This window comes from Entelurus aequoreus, linkage group LG16 (genome assembly GCF_033978785.1).
Source record: "Entelurus aequoreus isolate RoL-2023_Sb linkage group LG16, RoL_Eaeq_v1.1, whole genome shotgun sequence".
NCBI lineage: Eukaryota > Metazoa > Chordata > Actinopteri > Syngnathiformes > Syngnathidae > Entelurus > Entelurus aequoreus.
Window position 1 is genome coordinate 35,866,689 of NC_084746.1, and position 10,978 is coordinate 35,877,666.

A 10,978-nucleotide genomic window follows, 5' to 3' on the forward strand; every position below is an offset into this window, starting at 1 on the left:
CACCTCCCAGGGGGTGATCAAGGGTGATGGGTCAAATGCAGAGAATAATTTCGCCACACCTAGTGTGTGTGTGACAACCATTGGTACTTTAACTTTTAACTTTAACTTTAATAATCTATGCAAAACATTTACCAAAGAACCACCACTACATGTTATGTACACCAGGGGTTATTAACTTCTCCACTACACAGAGGCCTGGGGCCCACTCAAATATTAACATTTGATTAGTATTCGACTCGTACTCTTGATTTTAATCGTATTCAATAATTACATCTAACCTAATTACAGTTTACAACCATGTCAAATGACAAATATTTTTGGCGGCCCTGGCCCTATGGTTAAGAAACACTGACGTAGACCACAAGGAAGAGTTTTAAATGTAGGGGAAACATGGTTCAGCTCTAAGATTTGTTACTGGCTGTCGTAGTCTCACCCACCATTGTCAACTGTATATGAAGTCAGACTTATCTTCATTGAGTGCACGCAGATACACACATTGGCTGACTTTAATTTATAAGGCTCTTTTAGGTTTAATACCTCCATACTTGTGTACTCTGTTACAAAGAAAAAGCAGCTCTTACGCATTACGTTCTAACAATTTGTATGTTTTAACTGTTCCTCATGTACGGACTGAATTTGGCAAAAGAGCTTTTGGCATTGCTGCCCCTATGGCATGGAATGAATTGCAGACGAAACTGAAACTTACAGAACTACTTCCATTTGGAGCCTTCCGTTCTGTCCTGAGGGACAAACAGCGAGAGACGTTTGCACAGTGCCTGTGTTTTTAAAGATGTAAATCTCTGTTGTTTTACACTTCTCTTATGTATTTTAAAATGTATGTCTTAATGTATTTATTTTGAAACTGCTCTGTGACATGTGCTGTTGACCTCTTGGCCAGGTCACCCTTGTGAAAGAGATCTTGATCTCAATGGGTTTTCTTATCTGGTTAAATAAAGGTTCTAATGGTAAAATGACCCCTTTAAGACTCAAGCAGTGTCTCAATATTTTTGTCCATCATGACCATGAAAGTTATAATAAAAGGACAAATCCAAGTGGTTAACTTCCTTTTACACTTGTGTGACATGTTTTAACGTGCTAAAATGTAAGCTGGGTGACTAATAATGAATCGTTTAAGGCAGTGTTTTTCAATCACTGTGCCATGGCACACTAATGTGCCGTGAAATACAGTCTGGTGTGCCATGGGAAATTATGTAATTTCACCTAATTGGGTTAAGAATTTTTTTTGCAAACCAGTAGTTATAATCCGCAAATGTGCCGTAGTTGGGTGTCTGTCTGTGCTGTTTAAAGCTAGGCGGAGTAACCATGTAATACTTTTCCAAATCAGTAGGTGGCAGCAGGTAGCTAATTGCTTTGTAGATGTTTGTCGTGATCCCAATATGCAGACGACAGCGCAGGTAAAGAGATATCTACCGCTTAAACCAAAAATAAACAAAAGGCGATTGCCGCTAAGAAAAGGCATTGAAGCTTAGGGATTGCTATGCAAAACGAAACTAAAACTGAACTGGCTGCAAAGTAAACAAAAACAGAATGCTGGACAACAGCAAAGACTTACAGCGTGTGGAGCAGACGGCGTCCACAAAGTACATCTGTACATGACATGATAATCATCAATGTCCCCACAAAGAAGGATAGCGCCCGCACAACTTAAATAGTCTTGATTGCGTTCAAGGAAGACATGAAACTGCTACAGGAAAATACCAACAAAAGAGGAAAAGCCACCAAAATAGGAGCGCAAGACAAGAACTAAAACACTACACACAGGAAAACACCAAAAACCTCAAAATAAGTCACGGCGTGATGTGACAGGTCATGACAGTACACCTACTTTGAGACAAGAGTTATAGTGATGCATGGTTGGTTATGGTTTAAATCAGGGGTGCTCATTACGTTGATTGCGAGCTACCGGTCGATCACGGAGGGTGTGTCAGTCGATCGCCAGCCAGGCATTCAAAAAATAGTCCTAAAAATGAGCGATCATAAATCTTCACTATGACGTCACTTTCGTCACTTGATTGACATTCACAGCACCCGAGGGTCTTCTGAGATGACGCTGGCTACTGCCAGCTCATTATTAAGAAAAAATTACCGACAGGAAGGCGAGAAACACTTTTTATTTCAACAGACTCTGGCGCCGTACCTGTCGTCAAAACTCCGAAGACCGACTGCACAGTTGCACAATAAAAGCTCTGCTTCATCCTGCCTGCGCTAATAAAATGAGAGTCTCAGAAAGCTGGCGTGCACAAGCTAGCAAGCTACGGAGTTTGCCGACAATGTATTTCTTGTAAAGTGTGCACTGTATACAAAGGAGTACGGAAGCTGGACAAATAAGATGCCAAAAACCAACCACCTTCATGAGGTATTGGACAGAAAGGAGGACTTTTTTTCTCCACCATTTGAAAATGCGGACGTTATCAGCACCACTGTCAAAGCAAGTCATCAGAATCAGGTAATACACCAACTTATATTCTTGTCTTCATGAAAGAAAGGAACCTATATGTATTAAACATGCTTGCATTATCTTTAAACACCTTTAACTTGTTAACAATATTAACTATATGTGTTAAACATGCTTGTATTATCTTTAAACACCTTTAACTTGTTAACAATATTAACTATATGTGTTAAACATGCTTGCATTATCTTTAAACACCTTTAACTTGTTAACAATATTAACTATATGTATTAAACATTCTTGTATTATCATTAAAAACCTTTAATTTATTAACAATATTACCTATATGTGTTAAACATGCTTGCATTATCATTAAACACCTTTAACTTGTTAACAAAAACATATATTTCATAAATAAGTAAATATAAATTATATATATGAATGAGGTAGATCCCCGCGATTTGATCAATTGAAAAGTGAATCGCCTGCAGAAAAAGTGTGAGCACCCCTGGTTTAAATTCATATCCAACAATTGCGAGAACGACTTTTTATTTGCCAATATCGGCTGCTGAGTTTAATTGTTCAATGATTTCTGCTGGTTTTTCAATGAATAAAATGTGCCTTGGCTCAGAAAATGTTGAACAACACTGGTTTAAGGTGTTAACATCATTCAATTCATTCAACTCGGATTTTTGGCGTGCATATAAACGTATTGCGAGTGAATGTGTGTTGTGCGTGCTCGCCAGTGAGTGTGCGTGCGCGCGCGTGGTGTCAGCGCGTGTATGTGTGTGTGTGTGTTCAGCTTTAAGAGGAGGAAGACGAGGGTTGACACAGCGAGAAGTAGGAAGATTAGCTACAAGATAGCACAAGCAACACTGACGACTGCCATGGGGCTCAAAACAGACAACAGCTTCCCGTGGCCTGCCTCACACAGCCCGGGAAAGCACAACAATCAAAGTCGGCCCTTGAAAAAACTAAAGCCAGCCCCACAGTACATGTGCAAGTAGCCGGCTTTTATTGTTGACACCGCCGGGGAGGAGGTGTTAGCTAACATTAGCTACGCCGCGCAAAACAACAACAAGCAGCCACTTTAGCTCGCAGGTTCAAGGCTCAAATGAAGCCACCAAAAGGCCGACACACACTTCCAGGCGAGGTGATAAAAGTCCTCCATGTGCCTCTTTAAACCAGACCCACGCCATTCGAACCGCCGAGCCAGAATCGCTGACCTGGGCTGCTCCGCGATGCGGGACAGCCGTCAAGCTCAGCCGAGGGTACACAAACTTTGAAAAGAACATTTTTTTTTTTTTTAATAAAGTCAAACTTAAGTGTGCATAATGTTTACCTGTCTGCCCTCCCCTCCCGAGGGGGAAATGGCCGGGTCGGAACTCGTTAATACAAGCGACCGGCCCACCGCCGGAGCTTGCCGCCGACGATGAAACGTTATAATCCTCGCCTCATTTCGCCACTTGTGCCGGGCAGCGGGACAAGCTTGAGAACGCATAAAAAGACATATTTCGTGTGCGAGAGGGACTCCCTGCCCTCCCCGGGGCTCAACCTTTGGCTCTGCGGAGAAGTGTTACTTTTCAACAGCCCATCAGCGTCTTTATCGTCACAGATAGGTGGAGGAAGACCTGGCTCGTCTCGACGAGACCGAATAAAAGGCTCCCTCCTCGGTCCACTCGCCGAAAACTTCGGCTCCAACCCCCCCCTCCCAACCTCCAGTCAACTTACTCGGTCGCTTTGTAGTCCGCTCGTCGCCGATGGTCGACCAAGGAATGTTTACTGTGGGGTTAAACTGGATAAATCGTTGCTTTTTTTGAAAATCCAAGGGATATCCTCCTTTTTCAGCCCTCCCCGCTGCCGCGTCTGTTGCCAAATAATGCGCCTCAACACACATGGAGCCGCTGCGTCCTCTTAGTGGGCATGCGCACCTCGGCATACCAGGGCGACCGGATCACATCATGTACTGTAAGCCGTTGACCACCAAGGGCCAAGGTAGGAAGAGCAAACAGTCAGGGGTCTTTGGGGCTCCTCCGGGGTCACCTAGAACTTGACTGTTGCTCGCCACTATTACACACTCTAACTTATCATATACTATTTAATTGATGCGTTCAAGGTACACTCATCTGCCATTGGAATATAGATATGCAACACAAACAAGGTAAAGAAAAAAAGTTCAAGAGAAATTACAAAACTGGATGTATTGCTAAAGAGAGCCAAGAAGCTGGACTGGATCATCAACCTGTCAAATATGGAAATTGTGTTAATTGCTACAGGGTGGAAAGCCTACGCTTCACCTTACAACAGTGTTTTTCAACCTTTTTTGAGCCAAGGCACATTTCTTTCATTGAAAAAATGCGGAGGCACACCACCAGCAGAAATAATTAAAAAACGAAACTCAGTTGACAGTAAAAAGTCGTTGTCGCAATTGTTGGATATGACTTTAAAGCATAACCAAGCATGCATCAATATAGCTCTTGTCTCAAAGTAGGTGTACTGTCACCACCTGTCACATCACGCCATGACTTATTTGGAGTTGTTTGCTGTTTTCCTGTGTGTAGTGTTTTAGTTCTTGTCTTGCGCTCCTATTTTGGTGTCTTTTTCTCTTTTTTTGGTATTTTCCTGTAGCAGTTTCATGTCTTCCTTTGAGCGATATTTCCCGCATCTACTTTGTTTTAGCAATCAAGAATATTTCAGTTGTTTTTATCCTTCTTTGTGGGGACATTGTTGATTGTCATGTCATGTTTGGATGTACATTGTGGACGCCGTCTTTGCTCCACAGTAAGTCTTTGCTCCACAGTAAGTCTTTGCTGTCGTCCAGCATTCTGTTTTTGTTTACTTTGTAGCCAATTCGGTTTTAATTTTGTTCCGCATAGCCTTCCCTAAGCTTCAATGCCTTTTCTTAGGGGCACTCACCTTTTGGTTATTTTTGGTTTAAGCATTAGACACCTTTTTACCTGCACTCTGCCTCCCGCTGTTTCCGACATTTACTAAGCAATTAGCTACCGGCTGCCACCTACTGATATGGAAGAGTATTACACGGTTACTCTGCCGAGCTCTAGACAGCACCGACTCTCAACAACAACACATCATTTGCAGACTATAATTACTGTTTTGCAAAAAACATTTTTAACCCAAATAGGTGAAATTAGATAACCTCCCACGGCACACCAGACTGTATCTCACGGCACACTAGTGTGCCGCGGCACAGTGGTTGAAAAACACTGCCTTACAAGTCTAAAGTACGTTCACATAACTTCAACAGACTACATAGTTTGCAAAAAAAAAGCATTTGTTTACTTTATTTCTACTAACAATTAAAACATTCTCATATCAGAAATTAAAAGTGTCAGTGTTTACGTGTATTCACTTTTACCCAAACTAAATTCAGTCACTAAAGGGGTAAAAGGAGAACTGCACTTTTTTTGTGGAATGTTAACTATTATTCAAAATCATTTTTTAAATTAGGCCCTTTTCCACCAAAAGTTCAGGAACTTTAGGTTCCTGTAACTATATGTTCCTGTAGAAGACTTAGACTTAGACTTCCGTTTTATTGTCATTCAAATTGGAACTTTACAGTACAGATAAGAACACAATTTCATTGCATTAGCTCATGGTAATGCAGGATAAAAGAGCAATAAGGTGCAGATATAAATAGATAGATTGCTGTACAGATAAATATATCGCACTTTTGCATATGCATCCACGTTTATGGATGTATGTTGTATTGTCTTTATATTCCAGCGAGTTAATCCATTTTGGGGGGAATTGAGGGGATTATTATGATGTGTTCAAGACTCTTATGGCCTGAGGGAAATAATAAATGTCAGTGTTTATGTCACGCTGACAACTCCAACATATCGGCTTTAGCGTTAGCCTGTTAGGATGAGCATTCGGTTCACTCGAGTTGAGGCTGATAACTACACAAACGGAGTGTCACTGACTACTTTTACAACATGTAACAAAGTAAAACGTTAATATTTGATGTTATCTACCTTTGTTCCACTCGTCAAAATCTCAGAGTAGTAAGCAGCTGAGGTCGTTACTTCGAGTACGGCTTCATACTCTTTTCTAAATATGTTTAGAAGAGTCCATCCACTTCTCTTATCTTCGCGAATCAAAATAGAGTTTGTAAACAATAATAAACAGCATTAAACTGCATATAGTTTAAAGACTACGGCTGAGTAAAAACACTGCAAAAGAGTTCCACTGATCAGCGTTTTTCAGCTCGAAGATGTCCCACAAAAGTTCCTGCAAGTCGAAAGTTCCTTTCGTTTGTCTTTCCCTCCGTTTCCAAGTTTGTTGTAATAGAAATACACAAGAAATGGGGAATAAACAGGTCGTCTACGTTCCAAGAACCTCCCAAAAGTCCCACCTAGCTGTCAGGAACTAAAAATAGTTCCTGAGGAACTAAATCTGCCTGGGTAGTTTTTGGTGGAAACACAGGGGGAACTTTATCTAACCAGGTAAATGGGAAAGTTCCTGTAAAAGTTCCTGCGGTAGAAAAATGGCCTAATCGAGGTAACAGGAGTTGCTCTATTCTGCCTATAAAGAGCTTTAAAAATCATCCAAAAACCCAATCAACTTTTTATATACACACTGTAAGTATATATGTAATGTAGTAACAGGCACATTCAAAATAACATGTACTATTTACGTATTTTGGCTCATTTTAAGCACACGGCGGACTGGAATTAGTTTTAGCGGCGCATTAATCACATAGAAGTAACACGCTTATGCTGCTATTGACATACTGAGCTGCTGTATCTCCTCTGAGTTGGTCAAAGTTAATTGTAGATTTCAAATCCTGCTTCTCACTTGTATAGTACAGGTTGTGGCCATAAACCGTGAAGTTGATCAACTTTGACCCCGAAAAGATGCTCATTTGTGTCACTTTTTTTTACTGCGGGAGATTTACGACTGATTCTTTATCCAAACGGCAAGATATGAACATCCCATCAGTCGGCATCCCACTGAGAACAGACATTGTCCAGTAAGTGGTTGTTTTGTTACGTTCGTAGTTTATAATTCTTGTTTAGCACTTAGCAATATTGCTACTTGCTGGATCTGCTTACCACATAGCTTCAAAAACTTGTAGCTTATCCTCTGTTTATTCAGGCTCAAAAATATAAGGTTCTGCATCATCATTTGTCCCAAAGTAGTCGTTGTTCGGTCTCATGAAGTCTGCCATGATTAGTAGTAGTGAACGTTGTGATGCGTCTGTGAAATTAATACATCGCCGTATACTTACAATAATTAAAATACGAAAATAATACATGGTATTATGAATGTGCATATTTTCCAACCATTTAAATACTTTGTATAGTTCAAGAATTCCACTAATTTGAAAACATCACTTCACATCATATAATGGCAGCGACAGTTTCGATCTTAAAGATCTAAAAAAAATATTTGGAAATGTCCAGCGGGCCAGATTGAAAAGCTTAACGGGCCCAGGTCTGGTTTAGACCATGATGTTAAATAAATTGCATTTAACATCTGCATTTATTTACATTAGCCAACTATAACACTTATATAGAGTTATGTTGTGTGCACTATGTGTTTGTTTCCCATTCACAAATACAGTATCAGTACGCTATACAACATACAGAGTGTGAGTTGGCTATAGTTTAAGACCCAGCTGAGACCCAAAAACACACAATTTTGAAAATTGGTAGCTGGAGATCTGCCAATTAGTCTCTGGCTTGAGACCAAGGTTATTAGTTGTGCAGCCACCTCACTCCTGTTTGTACACGTGTTCCTGGTTTTGTGTATGTAGGGGCAAATAAAAATACTACAACTGGGTAATCTTGAATTCCCCCTTCAGGGATTGTTCTTCTTCTTAACTTGTTTGTGTTAGGGACAGAAGTATCTATGTCAAAAACACACATTAAAGCAAATGGAACATTAAGCATCAACATGATTCTTTGTACATTTTCTTTTAAATTAAGACCCTTGAAGGAGGTACTTGGAAGAACTACTTCAATTTGTAGCTGAATGTTGCATTTTTCTGCAAGAAGCCATTTAAGCAAATGTCTGTTTTATTCACTTTTTCAAATAATGTGGTTTTAGCGGTGGAACCAGCATGAAAAGCTTCGGTTGTTGTTTTAAGCATACAATGTGTCAAAAAAATGCTGTTTTTTTGATTAGCCACCAGGGCACTTTTGGCAGTTTCATTTCCCCTTTTCCATTAAAGCCTATATGCAGCAAATAATGCAAAATTGTGCAGGTTTGTAAGGGTTCTCAAATTAAGGACACATTTTACAAAACCCAAAACCAGTGAAGTTGGCACGTTGTGTAAATGGTAAATAAAAACAGAATACAATAATTTGCAAATCCTTTTCAACTCATATTCAATTGAATAGACTGCAAAGACAAGATACGTAACGTCCGAACTGTAAAACTTTGTTATTTTTTGCAAATATTAGCTCATTTGGAATTTGATGCCTGCAACGTGTTTCATAAAAGCTGGCACAAGTGGCAAAAAGACTGAGAAAGTTGAGGAATGCTCATCAAACACTTATTTGGAACATCCCACAGGTGAACAGGCTAAATGGGAACAGGTGGGTGCCATGATTGGGTATAAAAGCAGCTTCCATGAAATGTTCAGTCATTCACAAAAAAGGATGGGGCGAGGTTCACCACTTTGTGAACAAATCATGAGCAAATTGTGGAACAGTTTAAGAACATTATTTCTCAACCAGCTATTGCAACGAATTTAGGAATTTCACCATCTACGGTCAGTAATATCATCACAAGGTTCAGAGAATCTGAAGAGATCACTGCACGTAAGCGATGATATTACAGACCTTTGATCCCTCAGGCGGTACTGCATCAAAAAGCGACATCAGTGTGTAAAGGATAACACCACATGGGCTCATGAACACTTCAGAAACCACTATCAGTAACTACAGTTCGTCGCTACATCTGTAAGTGCAAGTTAAAACTCAACTATGCAAAGCAAAAGCCATTTATCAACAACACCCAGAAACACCGCCGGCTTCGCTGGGCCCGAGCTTATCTAAAATGGACTGATGCAAAGTGGAAAAGTGTTCTGTGGTCTGATGAGTCCACATTTCAAATTGTTTTTGGAAACTGTGGACGTTGTGTCCTCCGGAACAAAGAGGAAAATAACTATCTGGATTGTTATAGGCGCAAAGTTGAAAAGCCAGCATCTGTGATGGTATGGGGGCGTATTAGTGCCCAAGGCATGGGTAACTTACACATCTGTGAAGGCACCATTAATGCTGAAAGATACATACAAGTTTTGGAGCAACATATGTTGTCATCCAAGCAAGACTATCATGGAAGCCTCTGCTTATTTCAGCAAGACAATGCCAGGCCACGTGTTACAACAGCGTAGCTTTGTAGTAAAAGAGTGCGGGTACTAGACTGGCCTGCCTGTAGTCCAGACCTGTCTCCCATTCAAAATGTGTGGCGCAATACGAAGCCTAAAATACCACAACGGAGACCCCAGACTGTTGAACAACTAAAGCTGTACATCAAGCAAGAATGGGAAAGAATTCCACCTGAAAAGCTTCAAAAATTGGTCTCCTGAGTTCCCAAACGTTTACTGAGTGTTGTTAAAAGGAAAGGCCATGTAACGCAGTGGTAAAAATGACCCTGTGCCAATTTTTTTGCAATGTATTGCTGCCATTAAATTCTAAGTTAATGATTGTTTGCAAAAAAAATTAAGTTTCTCAGTTCAAACATTAAATAATGCATGTCTTTGCAGTCTATTCAATTGAATATAAGTTGAAAAGGATTAGCAAATCATTGTATTTTGTTTTTATTTACCATTTACACAACGTGCCAACTTCAGTGGTTTTGGGTTTTGTAGATAATGCATGTTTGGGACAAGTGAACAGTGAGTTTAATTTTGATCCTTTACTATACAAATGTATACAATGAAAATATGTCCATAACAATGTCTTTTGATTCCATGAAAGATGCGAAGAGCATCCCAACATACTGCACAAGGAGTCACCCAAGTGTGAAGCGGGGGGCCGCCACTCTCTAACAGGTGTGGGTTGGTGTGTTTGAGTGCTTTGTCAGCTTCATTGGGTCATCCTAAGCTTCTCTTTAGATGATGCTGTGTCATCAGGTCTGATTGTCTGCCTCCCTCTCATCACGTTGCTCCATCTCCAGAGGCTGTTGTGCTCCATTTCATACAGTGCAGTGGCATCATCTCAATGTCACAGAACTGCAAATAATCTGTGTATCTGTGATGTTAGTGTATCTTCTCAAGGAATCATACTGCAAAAATGAAACTTGGATGTTATTTAGAGTAGTCAGTGTACAACTTGTATAGTAGTATACTGTGCACTGAAAAGGAGTCAACACAAAGCCATTATTGTCTAAATAGCTAGCAACACAAGTGAGCAGCAAGATAATTGTGTCTTACCTATACAGTCATGATCTGGGGCTGCAGAAGTGCTGCCGGCACCGGTACCAAAAGGGTATTTCGATACTTTTCTAAATAAATAATAATAAATGTGGCCCGCCACTTCATTTTGTTTGGCCCTCGAAAGCCTGGAAATAATATGTATCAAAGTACTGTAACTT

At 40.3% G+C, this 10,978-nt stretch overlaps 1 protein-coding gene and 1 long non-coding RNA gene across 6 annotated transcripts in view; one reads left to right on the plus strand and one right to left on the minus strand.

Moving 5' to 3' along the window:
• Positions 1 to 4,350, minus strand: part of LOC133630899 (transcriptional repressor p66-alpha-like) — a 43,504-nt gene extending 39,154 nt beyond the window's left edge. For 2 of the 5 annotated variants that reach the window (XM_062022731.1, XM_062022729.1), the window contains exon 1: positions 3,756 to 4,101. In XM_062022731.1, coding sequence (XP_061878715.1) covers positions 3,756 to 3,914 — 159 coding nt within the window. In that variant the 5' untranslated portion in view covers positions 3,915 to 4,101. Of the gene's footprint in view, positions 1 to 3,755; positions 4,103 to 4,144 lie in introns of those variants that run through there. The other 3 variants (XM_062022733.1, XM_062022732.1, XM_062022730.1) reach the window with 3 other exon arrangements.
• Positions 3,785 to 10,765, plus strand: LOC133630901 (uncharacterized). The gene is made up of 3 exons (XR_009821367.1): positions 3,785 to 4,408; positions 10,363 to 10,436; positions 10,500 to 10,765. It is a non-coding gene; the product is annotated as an uncharacterized LOC133630901 (long non-coding RNA).
• Positions 10,766 to 10,978: the final 213 nt, after the last annotated feature.